General features: G+C 31.4%; 2 protein-coding genes across 2 annotated transcripts in view; one reads left to right on the top strand and one right to left on the bottom strand.

Moving 5' to 3' along the window:
* Nucleotides 1-16,398, bottom strand: part of Csgalnact (Chondroitin sulfate N-acetylgalactosaminyltransferase) — a 525,789-nt gene that overhangs the window by 110,124 nt on the left and 399,267 nt on the right. The window lies entirely within an intron of this gene.
* LOC140442945 (uncharacterized) lies at nucleotides 11,455-15,449 on the top strand. Its single transcript, XM_072533904.1, has 4 exons — nucleotides 11,455-11,569; nucleotides 12,665-12,896; nucleotides 14,802-15,049; nucleotides 15,109-15,449. The coding sequence occupies exons 1-4, from the start codon at nucleotides 11,525-11,527 to the stop codon at nucleotides 15,295-15,297; spliced, it is 714 nt and encodes a 237-aa protein (XP_072390005.1). The 5' UTR covers nucleotides 11,455-11,524; the 3' UTR covers nucleotides 15,298-15,449.

Raw genomic sequence — 16,398 nt, 5'->3', positions numbered from 1 at the left:
AGTACGTATACCTCGATCATTAAATCAGAATAAGCAAGGATAATCCGAGCTCTTATTTACATCTTAGTAAATTTTCTGTTACATATGTTAAATTTTCTGGCAATAATATTAAATTTGTGAAGCATACGTTGTAAATGAGCTTCACTTTGAGAGAGTAGTGTTGCGTCGTGTGAATAGCAGAATATGCTAAGCTGCTTTTCTCCCATTTGGTATCCTTTTTTAGATCTTACCTTTTTATTATTTTATCCATAATCAAGTTAAATAATAGAGGACTCAGGGAATCTTCCTATCCTATCCCATTGCCTGGTTCACTAGGATCAGTTAGTTCTTCTACTACTTTTACTTTTATTGTGTTGTTTTGGTGAATATTTTCGATCGTTTTGATTATTACGTATGATGTCAATAATTTTTATAATCTAATTTTTTTTAAATGATTTTAAGATTAGAAATTCAAACTTAAAGACAAAAACCTGCATTCTAAATTTTAATCATTTTAGTTTATTTACATAATATAAAAAATATTAAACTCTTGTATGTTCTTAATATACGGTAGAGATTTTTTTTGTCAAAACTATTGCAGCTTTGCATTTGTTGAATTGCCCCATATAATAAATCCATAGTTTAAGTATAAGTAAAATAAAGATAAATATGTTATTTTTAATGTTTCTATGTTTTACGAATATAAAATCGGAGAGATGACTTTTAGACACTGCCGCCTGGTGTCCACTCTGTGTCAAATTTGAAGATAATAAAGTGCTCGATGTAATTTTAGTTTTTGCCATTGGTTTGAAGTTATTTTTGCGACTAAATTAAGTTCGGTATAAAAAATTGAAATATACAAGAAGAAGAAGTATAAAATGTATTAACAGGGAAAAACTTTAGAGCAAATGTGTAAAGGAGATTCTAATTTATCTACCTCAACCAGATTACATTCACCATCATTAGATACTGAAACAGACGAAGATTATGACGACGCTGATGTGCACAATAATTTATATTTGTCTGATAGTTCAGATGTTTATGAACCATCCCATGAGTAGTCATCAGGTGATGAGTTAGTTGAGAATCCTTCCAACACTCGCATAAAAACGGCAACGGAAGAAATGCATTGACAAAAGAAGAGAAAACAAGGAAGAGAAAAAGAAATCCAAGTGGTTGGCAGCGTAATAAGCGCCGGGATGCAAGAATCAAGGGAAACTCTCAAATAAGTTTGTTCCTGGAAAATTTTTAAAACCTGCTTGCTCATGTATACAGAAATTTTATGTACTAGACGTAAATTCTCAAAATCAGTTCATTGGTCAGAATTTTTATGAAGTTGAAAAAAAAGTTGAAAGACTTCAACACAATCGACAGCCAAGCAAAAGACAGTTTACATTTTTTATTTTCTAAATAATGAGGAAAAAAAAGTAAAAGTTTGCCGTACTATGTTTTTAAATAATCTCAATAAAAAACACGCCAATAAAAAGTCACTGACGAATCAGTTACGACAATATAAGACCATATTAAAAGTATTTCTTCGTATGTAAACCATTATTTAAGATCGCATACCCAAAAAAAAATATTTATCTCAAGATTTAAGTATTTCGAAAATGTATCGGCTAAACAAAGATTATTGTAGTTCCTACAATCCTCCTACAACACCTGAACTAGAGTCATTTATAGAAAAAGATTTCCCTAAAAATTTAACCTGTCATTTTACCCTCCTTCTAATGATTAGACCCACCTCCTTAGACCCATGCTTCAAAACAAGATTTAATTTTATAAAAGATCATTATGAACTAAACCTCACTATTTACAGTTGCATAAATAAAAATAAACATGACGTATGTTACGTTTGAGACGAATCAATAGGCGCTAGAGAAGGACAAGAAATAGCATCCTGTTTGACTCACTATATATTTTCCTTACCGGCAAATATTAATGAAATTAACACGTAGAGTGACTGCTCTTCAGGACAAACAAGAAATATTTATGTTGCTGTTATGTTGTTTCTTTTGATAGAAGATTTTAACAGAAATGGAAGAGATCTTGTGATCAATCATAAATTTCTTGAATCGGGGCCTACTCATCAAGAAGCGGATACGATCTATGCAGCTATTGAAAAAGTCAAGAAATATACAACTGTCAAAATAGAAGTACCCAAATATTGGGCGAAATTAATTAGAATGATTCCGAGAAATCCTTCTATTGAAGTTGTAGAAATGGAACAAAAAGATTTTCTGAATTTCTCACAAATTCCAAAAAATCACTACGTGCATCGCAAACTAAACACTGACAATGAAAATATTTCCTGGCTTCACATAAGATGGTTACAGTATCGCACAGATGCGCTTTCAAAAGTTTCTTATAAAACTTCTTTTGATTCAGATTATTTTAATCTAATGGATTTATCAAGAAAGAAAGTAACATGTAGTAGTCCATGCGAAGTTACGCTAACCCCACTAACCAATCAGATAATTCCACTATCAGATAAAATTATTAAGACCTCAAGGACTTAATGCCTTACATTTCTGTATCAAGCGGGTATTTTTATTAATGTATTTTTGCTAGACCAGCACCAGTCCAAGTTGTAGATGATGAATATTTACCTGACTAGCGCATATATGAAGATGATATGTAAACACCAGGAATTTACTTGTCCATCTTTATTTTTAAGTATAATATGTGTAACAGATAATTTGTATTAAATTGCCTATGTCAACACACAAGTAATAATTTACCTAAAATTTTTATTTCAAGAAATGACTATGACACTCAAAAATACAAAAATAGAAAAAAAATTTTAAATTTTTAACTACAACTTATAAACTAATTTATTATCTCAACAAAATCACATGATCTGTGTCAAAAATAAAGTTTTTTTTTTTTTTTTTTATTTTTTTTTTTATTTCAACTTTAACGTGCTCGGCTACTATGGCCACTTACACAGGTACTATAACATGAATTTTCATTACACAAACATTAAGTGTTACATTAAGAATATGTTACAATAATACGGAATAATAATAATATGTTATACAATGTCTAAATTAAAATCTAATTATATTTTTTGATATAAGTGTTCATCTCTAAGGAATTGTAGCACAGCTTTTATTTGGTCAGGGTTGTTTAGGATATCTCGTACTTCACTTTTGAGTTTGTATTGTAATCTTCTGGCCGAATGTTGATGGCATTCAGTGAGAATATGTTTGATTGTCAAATATGATTGGCAGATTTGACAGGAGTGACGGATGCTAGAGGACATTAGGTAGCCGTGTGTGAGTTTTGAATGTCCTATCCGAAGTCGTCTTATCACAATGAAATCTCGTCTTGAGAGGGCTGAATAATCAAATATAGGCTGACTGGTTATTGACGGTTGTATTTCGTGTAAGATCGAACAGTTAGAGTTCCAATGCTGCAGCCAAAGGAGTCTGGTTCTTCTTTTAATATATGATTTTAGGTCCTTACAAATTTGAATTTTATCGGTGATTTCAGGTGATGCTGTAGCAAGTTTAGCATAGTGATCTGCAGTTTCATTGCCTTCTATACCAATATGAGATGGCAGCCAGATTATGGTAACTGTTATGTTTTGGGACAAGATAATTTTGATCTTTTGGACGATTGGATGATCAGTAAATATATTTTTGATAGAATAGATTGATGCTAAAGAGTCTGTGCATATGGCAACCTGCTTATTAGGTGGAGATATATGGTTAAAAGCTTGCAATATACTAAATAATTCGCCAGTATGAACGCTGCTGATGGCTGGTATAAGTGATGACTTAATTAGTGAATGAGAGGTTGTAACAGAGCAGCCTACTCCTGTGTCATTAAATATATTAAATAAACTATTTGTAAAACAACACAATTTTAAGGGAGACAAATTTGGCCTTATTGAAAAACATCAAATTTTGACTTGTACTTCTTGTACCAAGCCACACATATATCTTAATGCTAATAACCTCTAGTGGTTAATTCGTAAATACAAACAGTGTAAGTGTATAACTGATATAAAAAAAAACTAAACATATTAGACAATACGGTTTACAGATACGGAATATATAAAAAATGTTGTTGAAAAGATAAGTAGATCATTGTTTGTTCATTTACATAATTATATAAGAACACCTTAGCATTTGAAAGTCTGGATAATGAAATTTTTGTATTTTTATTGATTTTTTATAACGATTATTGACGTTTCAATTTCCACTTCGGAATTCGTTCTCAAAATATAAACATTAGTGTCATTAATAATAACGATTTCTCTAAAAATATTTTAAAATATACCTAAAATTGTTACTTCTAAGTACGATGAAAAAACATTCCAATTATTTAAAAAGGATGCTTATGCCTGATAATTTCATTATTTTTTGATACTTCCTTTATTTCGTCGGATTTATTCATAGAACACGTACATTTTGAACAAATTAGGAAAAGCTATTACAGTTCTCGATAACACTAACAAAGCTGCTAAATTGGGATTTTGCCTCGTTTTGTCCATTATAGTAACGGAATTATAGGATTTCATTTAAACAGGTAATTCTGGCTTATTTGTGGGATCCATTTGGCGTATATTAGTGTGAAGTGTGAATTTAAATTATACGTCATATTAGAGAGACTACAATTTACGGTTTAATTGGAAATTGGTATAAATTAGGTGGAAAAAATATCTCAATATCTCACCAGCAGATAAGGGAAATAAGAATAGTTGTAATGGATATTATTCCATATCATGTCAAAATTCAAGATCTATAATAATCAGACCTTTTACCACCTTTCATACTAAATTAATAAACGATACAACAAAGCTTTTGGAAAACAGGATGAATAGAATTTTATTCAATTTTAAAGATTATTAAAGAGATTTATTAAAGAAAATTACGCCTCACTACAGAAAGACACCTCATTTTTAAGGAGTACAGAAAGTTCATACAGTGAATACATTAAGCTTTCGTTTTATGCGGGTGATCCACAGAAAAGCGCATATACAAAAATCCATAAAAAAACATATTACTTGCCTTGAAAAAGTAGGAATACGTTCCATAGCCTTCTTAAATTACATAAAACCAAGACAAAAACAAAAACGTGTGCAGAAATTAAAAGAAATAGCTTGCATGATAGATTACTTTGAATATCTGAAAGAAATTCATACAGAGCCTAAAAAAAACTTGTTTCAAAACTTAATTAATTTTATTTTTGGCCAAAGTAATAGATACATATAGTTTTACATTGACATTTTTAATAATTATCGCTATCTGATAATGGTTTACACCGTTTGAGAAATGACTGAAAATCATCGTCATCGTCAGAAAAAAGTGTCTCTTCAATAGATATTTGTGGTAAATGCGATGGATTTTCTTAAACTTAATTTTCAATCTGTGTAGCTCTTCCTTTTCTGACAATGTAATCAGTAAACACTGCGATGATGATGCTAGTAATTTTTTATGTAGCTTACGATATCCTGACATTCAGTTCTGTAGCTCACGTTGTAATTTCAAAGATAGTTCAGAATTGGGATCATTAATAAGAAAATGATTTTCTAATTTACTACAAAGTTGAAGACCTTCTCAAATTAATTTGGCAGTGAGGGGGGTTGGTTTTTATTTCTCATCATTATTATATTCTAGACTCACAACGCCATCTAGGTTGATTAATTATGTCATGCTCACTTAATGCAATGAATGATCCACAAGCAATTCATCTATATCATTATGGCTGAAGGTATTAAAACCATCTCCGCCAATTTCATGTGCCAAATTAACTATTTCATCTGATAGTGTCGATGTTTGAATCGTTGCACTGCATGTTACACATGCTGACCAAACCTTTTTCCAACAGACACTTAAAGTTCTTGATCTAATTTGAGTGGAAGCAGATGCAACATAAATCAAGCAATCAAAAATAGAAAATTGCTTCCACACAAGTGTAGATGACCTGGTGCATTGTTAATAATTAATAAAACTTTAAAATCGAGAGATTTTTTCCTCATATAGGCTTTTAATTCAAAGTAATAATGTTACTCGACCTTGACTTGCTTGATGTCCGCAGTTTGTTTATTCTTTGCGATGTCAATACGGTTAGACATTTTTTTTCAATTCAGTCCCGTTTCATCAGCGTAAAATACTTGACCGGATCCCCATCTTTAATCGTTTTCGCTATCTCCTGTGGAAATATTTTTGCTGCTTCATCTGCTATAGAACTCTCTTATCTAATCTTGATATAATAACATACATTTCCTTTGATAAACCCGGTTAGCCATCCTTTGCTAGCTGAAACTTAGTTACCAGCTTGAGAAGTGGAAGGTGGTGACTCTGACTGATTCATTAACTCATAAAACTGAAGAGGTTTTTCCTTGATTAAATAACCACTTACAGGAATTCTTCTTTAAATTAGTTCCTCAATCCAATTTGCGATGGCTCTTTATGTTTTTTCTAATAATACATTCCTTGAGTAAGAGCAAAATTGGGCAATTAATTTGGTACTAGAAATTATAGATTTTCTTATAGCAACTTCATTCTTTTTAATGGCTCTTACAGTTGATTCACCTAAACTTACCAAACCCCGTAGATCCTTCTCCTGTTCCTAATCGATCTAAGATTGCAATAATTTTTTTCCAATAAAATTGATTGCTTTTGATGTTTTTTTCTCTATCAGGCCAAATAAAATCTTAAAAAAATAAATAATAAAATTAGACTTACGATATGGAGATGGCAAAAACCTCTTCTAATGAAAAATAAGACTTTATGGCACTCACTTGAAACGTTCCAATCAGCAAAGTTTTAAACAACTTACTATAAAACGAAGCACCGCCAAGAGAAAAATTATTTAAAAACAATAACAGGTTACACTCTTCAATGCGAGACTCGGAATGATGTAATAGGGATATCATGTAACAAGGGAATCCCCGAATTGCAAACGCTCTCTTTACTGACATCTGGATGTGAATATTTAATATTATTATATATTTAATATTTATTTCTTAGTTTGTACATATTTTTTTATTTAATTCAAAAGGAATATCCAAGACAAGTGGCAGGAACTTTGGATCACCAAGTACACAAAGCTCAGAGAATACAATCTAATGTAAACAGCTTTTTATCCCTAGCATCTCTGAACAGAAAAGAGAAGATAATAATACAAAGATTGAGAATAGAATACACACGTTTGACACATGATCATGTTGTGTCCTCTACAGACCAACAGTTTTGCTCCCACTGCAACGATACTCCTTATACCGTCAAACACATAATCACAGAATGTCAACACTACCAGGCCACTCGCATTGACAACAATAAAAGTTTAAAAGTACTTCTGAACTGTTCAAGCGGACTCAAGAGTCTAACAGATTTCTTAAAGACTACACAGTTGTTTAACAAAATATAATCATAACTCTGTAGGCACTATTGCTCCCGTGGTAATTACCAAAGATGTCGAGACAACTTAATTCTCAATAAAAAAAATATATGTTTTTGTTATAATCTGCCAAGTTCCAAAAAAACATTGAATGTTTACACTTTATTTTCTTGTAAAGCATTCCGACAATTTTGACGACAGTTGCTAGCAGATAATCACGTTATCTATAATTACAATTTTATTTAAAATCAAAAAGATAGTAAAAAATAGATTATTTGATTCATTTCTTCGTGTTTTTAAATTTTAACTTCTGTTTTTTTTTTTCATCATCAATCTCTTCATTATAAAATATAATAAGAACAAAATGTATATTTTTAGCAATATTTTACTAATAATAATACGCCATTGGAGTATTTAAGCGTTAATCTAGTATATTAACAATACTTTAACTAATATTTAGATAAACAAATTTAAGTCTTAATACCTTTGCCCAAGGGTAATGTTCATTCTTCATTTTCACTATTACTTTCTATAGAATCGTTATTCTTTTCACTATCATCAGAATAAAAATTTAAATAAGAATCACTTGCAGAATCGCCATAAAAATACACATTTAGAAGAACTGTCGGACTGCTTGATGTGGCCAGTTTTAAAATTATATGACAAGTATCATAAAGTTAAAATACTATCGATTTTATTTTTAACACTAAAAAGTTGGAGGGCCAATCTGGCCCTTGCGATTTGAAGTTATTGTTGTCTTTTTGTTTAAGACAACAATAATTTCAAATTTTATATGATAAAGATACATAGCTTTTTGTATTTTGATACAAAGCCTTATTTAACACAAAAAATATTATTTACCAAATTTATTAAATGGTTTTTCTAAAAAACTTACCATAGAAGTCTGAAGGAGCCAAATTGGCCCTGTATCAGTTATGTTTGTTCCTTGATAGTTTTTTGTTTATCGTGCGCTTTATTAGATTCTACTAATTCTCGTTTCTAGAATATTGAAACATTCGTTCATTTGTAAAAATTCAAGATAACTATAAATTTATCTCGACGTAAACTATCAGAACTTGAACTTCTTGAAGAAAAATTAGAAGATGAAGAATATGAACCACTAAAAAATAGTGATTCAAGTGACTGATGCTTCAGATCAGTTAGAAATTTTTATTGTACAAGAGTCATCAATTTATGTCAACACTGCTCCTACATCTCAACAAAAAGTTGCAAGAGAAAAAGAGATCAACAAGCAACAGCTATTTCAATCAGAGACACGAACAATCGAAAGACAAAAAACATGTCAAGTTATTGGTTTTGGATCAGTATATAGTAAGATTATGATTTTTAGTTTATTTCTTCTTCTTCTTAACATGCCATACACCAAAGTGCGTAGGCGACTATCTCATTACTAGAATTCTGTTCTTGGCGGCGTGACACAGCTCGCCTGTATTGTGTATTCCTGTCCATTCTTTAATATTCCTTAACCAGGATAATTGTTTGCTGCCGGCTCCTCTCCTACCTTCGATCTTCCCTTGTAGGATTAACTGTGGTATTTCATATTTTGCTCCTCTCAATATGTGCCCAAGGTAACCAATCTTGCGTTTTTTAATGAATTTAAAGAGTTCTCTTTCCACGCCGGCTCTCTTAAGGACGTCATCGTTTCGAACTCTATCCACCCAAGGTATGCGCATCATTCTTCTTAATGACCACATTTCAAATGTTTCAAGTTTGTTGATAGATGTTTTTGTCAAAGTCCACGTTTCCATGCCATAAAGCAAGATGGACCATATGTAGCACTTGATCATTCTGTAGCGTATTTCGAAATGTAGGTTTTGATTACATAGAAGCGGTCTGAACTTCACAAAACCTTGTCTTGCCATTTGTATTCGGGTTTTTATCTCTTGTTGTGGATCCGATTGGTCATTGATTGTGGTGCCAAGGTATTTAAAAGTTTTCACGCGTTTTATGCGATCGTCACCTATGCATATTATCGGGTTTTCTGGAGGGTTACTGCTAATGACCATATATTTCGTTTTCAAAATGTTGATTTTAAGGCCATATTTTTTACCTACACTATTCACCCTATCAAGTAATAACTGCTGATCTTCCAATTTATCAGTTATAATTATTGTGTCGTCCGCATAGCGTAGGTTGCTAATTGGTATGCCGTTCACCTTAATGCCTAATTCCGTGTCTTCTAATGCTTCCGCAAATATATTTTCAACATATAAATTAAAAAGCATCGGAGAGAGTATGCAGCCTTGGCGGACACCTTTCCAGATTACAAATTAGTTTATTTATATTCATTAAATGTTTACTGTCATTATATTACGCCTCACCCAGCACAATATTTGTTAAGAGGAATAAGGTCCTACTTCGTACGTAAAAAGATACCGAAAAAATAATTGTGAGATAAGTGTTTGGCATCTTATAATCAACGACAGCATGCTGCGTCATATATAAAATTGCATGGACTGTAACTTTGGAAGTACTGAATGCTATCCTTGCTATTATGTACACAAGAGGAGTCTACGGCGCCAAAAATTTTGCAACCAACAGCTTGTGGTTAACAGTATGGGGTCCTCAGTTTATTAGTCAAACTATACCACCAGACGTTATAAAATGTCTCAGATTTGACGTAAAGCAAACGAGATCTAAACGATTGAAAAACCGAAAGATGTGCTCTAGTCTTTGCGGTGTTAAATGGATTTATAGAAAATAGTTGCGCATATAACAAACTGGGAATAAAGCTTACTGTGAACAAACAATTACTGTCTTCTTAAGCCAAGTGCCCGTTCAAACAATACATATCAAATAAGCCGGATAAGTTTGGCATAAAATATGGCTTTTGGCTTGCATCATATCAAAATATATTGTAAATGGTTACACCTATACTGGTACTGAATTATCTACACAATAAAGATACAAGTGTTCGTGAAAACGTTGTATTGTGGATAATGAAAGATCAACTGGTAAAGGGGAAAATGTAACGACAAATCGACATTAAAAAAGAAATTAACAAATCTTGTTGATATTTTTATTCGCAACAGAAATGAAGTTCCTTTAAGCATTAAGGGCGAAAATAGAGACTTCTACGTTATCCATATATTCCATTAACACTTACTGCATACCAAGAACAGATTCACAAAAATATGTTTTTGTTGAGTTCGTTACATCAATCAGTGGATGTTTCTGTCGATGAAAAGAAACTTCCTGAAACAGAAAGTGTTTATAATGAAACCAAATATGGGGGTCTTGTAGTATATTAAATGGCACGTCTTCATACTACAAAAGTTGCTTCAACACGATGACCTATGGACGTGTTTTATAAAATTCTTCACTGAAGAGCAATAAATAAATGGATTATTTATAAAGAAGTAACCAAAAATAGACTCAGTCGTCATAAGAATATTATTCAGCTGTATGAAGAATTACCGGCTTCATACCTTGCCTCCCGAAATCTGGTACTATACCCAGCAATACCAGTTCTACTAACAACCAGCACTGTTTTTATCCAAAAACGGAAAAAATGTAAGTGGAAATTATTTTGTAAAGAAACCATACTTTCAATCAGTGCCACGGCTGTAACAAGGCAATGTGGGGCAAATGCCAAAAACTGCAACTGTGTAAACAGTTCTATCTAGCAATCTAGAACTGATACAATTTTTTTGAACTGGGTTTTTATTGATAGGGCCAAAATGACCCCTTCGTAATTTCTAAGTAGGTATGCTAAGCCAGACTTTCTAGAGTTAAATAAACAAAATAGTAAAGAAATATTTAGCGGCATCTCCTCAAAGCCAAATAATTATCGTTTGGTTTTATAAATATGTTTTAGTTATTAATTTCACCCCTTTAACTCAACTTGGGGCGTGCCTTAGTGTTTATTGTTTCATATTTCTCAAAATCTTAGAAAAACCTTAAAGACCACTTACATTAACAGGAGGATTTTACTATCAGAAAAGTCAATTAAATTATTAAAAGCTATGACTTTTTCACAGGTGTGTAATAACATAGATCAAACAATGTTTGAATTAGATAAAAATTTCAAAATTTGATAAAGAAAAAACTATGCCAGGTGCTACTTCTTAAAAATCAGTTATATCAGGACTGATAATTTATACCAAAATATAATATATATACTATCAAATTTTGAGATGATAGTTACAGTATCGAACAACATCGAGACAAAATGACTAAAATTACCCTCTTTTTCTGCGCCATTATTTTGGCTTCAGTAAGTTTTTTTATTTAATATAGTTTTTATTTAATATAACGGTTTACTATATTTTATTTTATTTTAAATATTTTAAAGATTTTTATATGTTTTTTCACAAATACAAAACTTTTTTTGAATAAATTGTTCTAATTAGTTTTGAAGGTATTTGAAGGTATATTTTAGAAATGTTTTCTAAATTTCTAATTGTCTTAAAAACTCTTTTAATACCTGATTTTTCGTCCAGTTTTTAAATTATTTAACAGATATATTGCGAATACAAAAGGGTTGATGTTCATTAATAAAACTCTTTGGCTAAATCTTTTTGTGCGGTAGGTTCCAATTGGTTCCATATATCTGATCACTATGCCTATGCTTACTTTGTTGTCAGATGTTTGGAATAAGCCAGTTTTAGACATAATAAACTATTTTTTCAGGTTTTAAGCCAATTAATTATTTCTTTCCCAGGTCCCCTGTTCATAAAACTTTTCTTAAAGAAAGAGTTGGAGCAAGTCATATATATAATCATACCATGATTCAGATAATACAATTTGTACTGATTGATTGTATCAATGATTTTAACTTCCTTTCAGAGTTAATGTACAACCTTAAAGTTAACTAGGTATCTGTTCTATTCATGAAATTTTTACCACCATCAAGACTTCAAGCTTCTTTATAACAGGTTTGATGAGCGTCCAAGCCACTACTTTGTACAATAGGGTAGAAAAACATAACATCTGATCATAGAGACTAAGATCAGAGACAGATAAAGACTCTGAGTAGTAAACTATGTCTCCTGAAGATATATTTCGTATTTATAAATGCTGATCTTGCTTCATTATGGGTTATCTTATTTTGACTGGATGGTTCTGTTAACTGTGATATATTAGTACTCTAGTACTGATATATTACATTCTTATGAGTATATAAAACTTTATATATTTGGTTTTCTTGCTCTTTACTAAGAATCTCACATATTTGATTTGTTTCTATAATTTTGATCTTTCTGAATGTTAGTCCCTTAAAAGTGTCTACAAAAACTGCAACTGTCTTATTTTTTTTATAATTGCAATGTAATATAACATGTATATATTAGATACTTTTGTTTTCGTGCAGACTGTTGCTTTACCAAGCAAACCAGCTGAAGATTCATTAATTGACACCATCAAGAAGATTGTTCACAAAATTGAAGATATCGTTGACGAAATTTACAACAAAGCCCCAAGCATTATCGACAATTTCGCCGATAAGTATGACGACAATCTAGAGAAAGCATTATCGTTTTTGGACAAAATCGCTCTTGAAGGTCTTAGAGCTCTTAAACCTCTTTTGGATAGTATTGCTGCACGTAAGTATAAATAATCCTAGAATAACTTTTAATTTTATACAATACATCTTATATGATCATTTGATTTTTTTTACTTGCCTCTGTTTATTACTTGTTTTTTATTCCTGAACATAATGTATCCAATTTAGGCAAAATTTGGTACTCTATTGACTGGCTAATAATACTTTATCGTGAACGACTTGGTGTTATTATTTTTATATCCCATATTGCCAAATAATTTTCTTATAACATTAGCAATTACAAATTTATGGCAACTATAACCTAATATTTTATCGGGACTACCAGAAACGCTACCTTCTTTATTAACATTTTAACAGAAACACGCTTATTTATTTATAAAGCTTAACAAGTCTTGAAGTGTTAGGGAAGAACAGTTTATTTATTACTAATAGTATTTACATTTATTTATATAAAATACATTAAATATGTCGTTCCCTATATATAGTCTTTACGTACATTTCTTTACCACTTTCTTGCATTGATTTCTATCCAATGTTTTTTTCTTTTTAATTCTCAGTATTACTTTATTGTAAGTGTTCATATACGCCGTTCTTCCATCTCTTACTTGGTCTACCTTTTCTTCTTTTTTGTATTGGCTTTCGTGATAGTATCTTTTTTATCATTATCTCCTTTCCCATTCTTTCAATGTGTCCTAAAGTTCTATTTTCTTTGATTACCGCTGTTATTTTTGGTTCATTATATAGTTCTTAAAGTTCTTTTTTTTCCTTTTTTTCCATTCATTTATGGCTATATATTTTCTCACCTCCATATATTTATCTTTATTTTTTTGTCTCCTATCTCTCTAAAAGGCCTATTTCTAATTTTTCAAGTACCCACGTTTCGCATGCATATGTAGATTGTTTTGTAGAGTCTAATTTTTATTTTTCTCGAGACATACAAGTATTTGTATTTCATTGCAATGATCGCAATGCTTCATACTTTTTATTCCCTTTTGCTACGCTTTGTCTTTGTTTCTCCTTACTTATGCTTTTTTTCATCTGGTTCTACACTCAGTTAGTTAAATTCTAAAACTCTTTTAAACAATGATGTATTTTTTCCTTTTATCCAATGTTAAGTTCTATTCTGGTGCTTCACCTGTTTCTCCCATTATTATCTATTTTGTCTTTTCTCTATATATTAAAAGCTGAAATTTGTTTGGATTTTTTATTATATTGTTTATTAATGTTTTGGGTTACTTCTTACTTGTCTTACTAGTATTAGATCGTCTGTGACTGCTATACATTGACAGTCATCTTTAATCTTTAAAGTAAAAAGTAATTAAAATGTCTAATCATTTGTTTCAAGTGTTTGATTTATGATCATTCCATTTAATTTCGTTTGTTGTATTATCCATTGGAGAAAAATCTTGGGAATTCAATATCCCACTATACATATACAATTCATAGATAGATTATCGCAAAGCTTTCGACAGAGTCAAATGGCAACACTTGTGGCAGATAGTAAAAGAAATAGGCGTACCTCAATACTTAATTTTGCTTATAACTGCACTATACGAATACTCTACTGGAACAGTTAAAGTACTTGACACACTCTCAAATAAATTCCATCCACAACAGGGTGTCAGCAAGGATGTATACTGTCGCCACAATTATTTAATATATGTGTGGAGCATATTGTTAAAAGAGCGCTTAAAGCATGGAAAAAGCATCTTAATAAATGCCCAAAAAAATAAACAACGTACGTTTTGTAGACAATACAGTCCTTGCAAATAGTCAAGAAAAGTTTATTTTTATTTTTAAACCTATAAAACTAAAGTCAAAACTTTTATCAAGAAATATTAAACGTGGCTGATCATCAGCAAAAACGGGTTTATACAGTTTTAATATGTAACTTATATCGGTTAATATTTTAATTTGTTTAATACAAATGAACACTTTTTTTTAGAAAGTACTGATGCCGGAAAAAAATTGATTTCTTGTGTTGAAAGTCAGGACACTGATATTGTAGATGTACGTATCGAAATGTTGCGAGGAGTTGCTAAGTGTATAAAGGATGGTCTTGTCACTTTAGTTAAAGCTCTTGCACCTATTGTCAAGGACTTATCTGGTGTCCACGACAATGCCAAAGAGGCATTTAACGAAATCGACCAATGCGAAGGAAATGACACGCAAACTCTTCTCTGCGTCGCTCAGGTAAACAAACTTTTTATTTTTAGCTGCAGCTCAAAATAAATTAAAAATATTTTTTACAGGTTGCCTCTGATTTGCTTAAAGTTATAGCTGAGATTCCTGATGCCGTGAAAGGCGATATCCAACCCGTAATTGATGCTGCTATTGCCATGTCTAAAATTGGGTTACAATGTAGCGAAGACCAAATAGCACCCTTCTTTGCCAACTCTGGAAAAGTCTTGGGTGAAATTGCTAGCTGTGCCGCTGCCTAAATTATACGAATATTGTAATATTGTATAATATATCACACACTTCTTTTTTTTTTTTTTTTTTTTTGGCATAGACTTTTAGTCATTCAGCCAGACTCAACATGGTAAAAGAAAGATTGTCTGATCAAACACTTTAATAAACTAGTTTTTAATAATTTTTTTTTTATTTATTTACGCTGTAACCACCAGGGTTTTTAGCGACCTAAAAAACAAAATACAGGTAAAGTTAGAAAAAATTACAATAATTGATACAGTTCTGAGTCTTTAAGATAACTTATTGTGTTTTTAATGGTCATGTTTTTTCCTAGGGCTTCCTTTATATTATTTGGAATAGTGGGCTTCTTTCTTGCTGCTTCATTTATTTTGCACTGAGTTAGTATATGCTTCACGGAGAGTGTTACTTGACAATTTTCACACATTGACGGCGCAGTTCGCGTAAAGAGGTGTTTATGTGTAAAGTTAGTGTGTCCTAATCGCAAACGTGTTATTCTCACTTGGTCGTGTCTATTCGCTGTGGGTTGGAGCCACGGTTTCACTAATTGTTTGATTTCCTTGAGTTTATTTTGTGATATACTCCACTTATTTTGCCACGCACTTAACACTTTATATTTTGTTTCTAACTTAAAGTCATCTGAAGAAACCTCATTAATAAGAATGAAGTCCTGGCTAAAGGATGCTAAGCGGGCTAGTTCATCTGCTTCTTCATTTCCTTGTATACCTGAATGTGATGGAACAAACATGAAGTCAACGGTGATCTTATTAATGTTTAGAATCTCTATTTCTGATTTGATATGTGAGGCAATTGGATTATTGGTATATAAACATTTGATAGTGTGAAGTGAGCTTAGTGAATCGGTTATTATGAGAGACGGGGACTGTTTCGACCCTTTTATGTGGACAAGTGCTTGTAATATTGCAAACAACTCTGCAGTGTATAACGAAGTAATGGGATTGAATTTAAATTTTAAGGATGTATTGGGTGTGAGGATGGTTGCACCAACACCGTCTAAAGATTTGGATGCGTCAGTGTATATCTTATAGTGATTTTTATAAGTTTCCATTTCTGTTAAGAATGCTTGTTTGATCAGGTCTGTTATAGTCTCA

Source organism: Diabrotica undecimpunctata, chromosome 6 (genome assembly GCF_040954645.1).
Source record: "Diabrotica undecimpunctata isolate CICGRU chromosome 6, icDiaUnde3, whole genome shotgun sequence".
NCBI classification, from domain to species: Eukaryota; Metazoa; Arthropoda; class Insecta; order Coleoptera; family Chrysomelidae; genus Diabrotica; species Diabrotica undecimpunctata.
The sequence above is the reverse complement of the archived record's forward strand: the minus strand, read 5'-3'. Positions and strand labels throughout refer to the sequence as shown.

Coding starts and splice junctions, on each gene's coding strand:
- LOC140442945 (XM_072533904.1), top strand. CDS start 11,525: ATGACTAAAATTACCCTCTTTTTCTGCGCCATTATTTTGGCTTCA. Junction 12,897..14,801: donor TTTGGATAGTATTGCTGCAC/GTAAGTATAAAT, acceptor ACTTTTTTTTAG/AAAGTACTGATGCCGGAAAA. Junction 15,050..15,108: donor CTCTTCTCTGCGTCGCTCAG/GTAAACAAACTT, acceptor TATTTTTTACAG/GTTGCCTCTGATTTGCTTAA.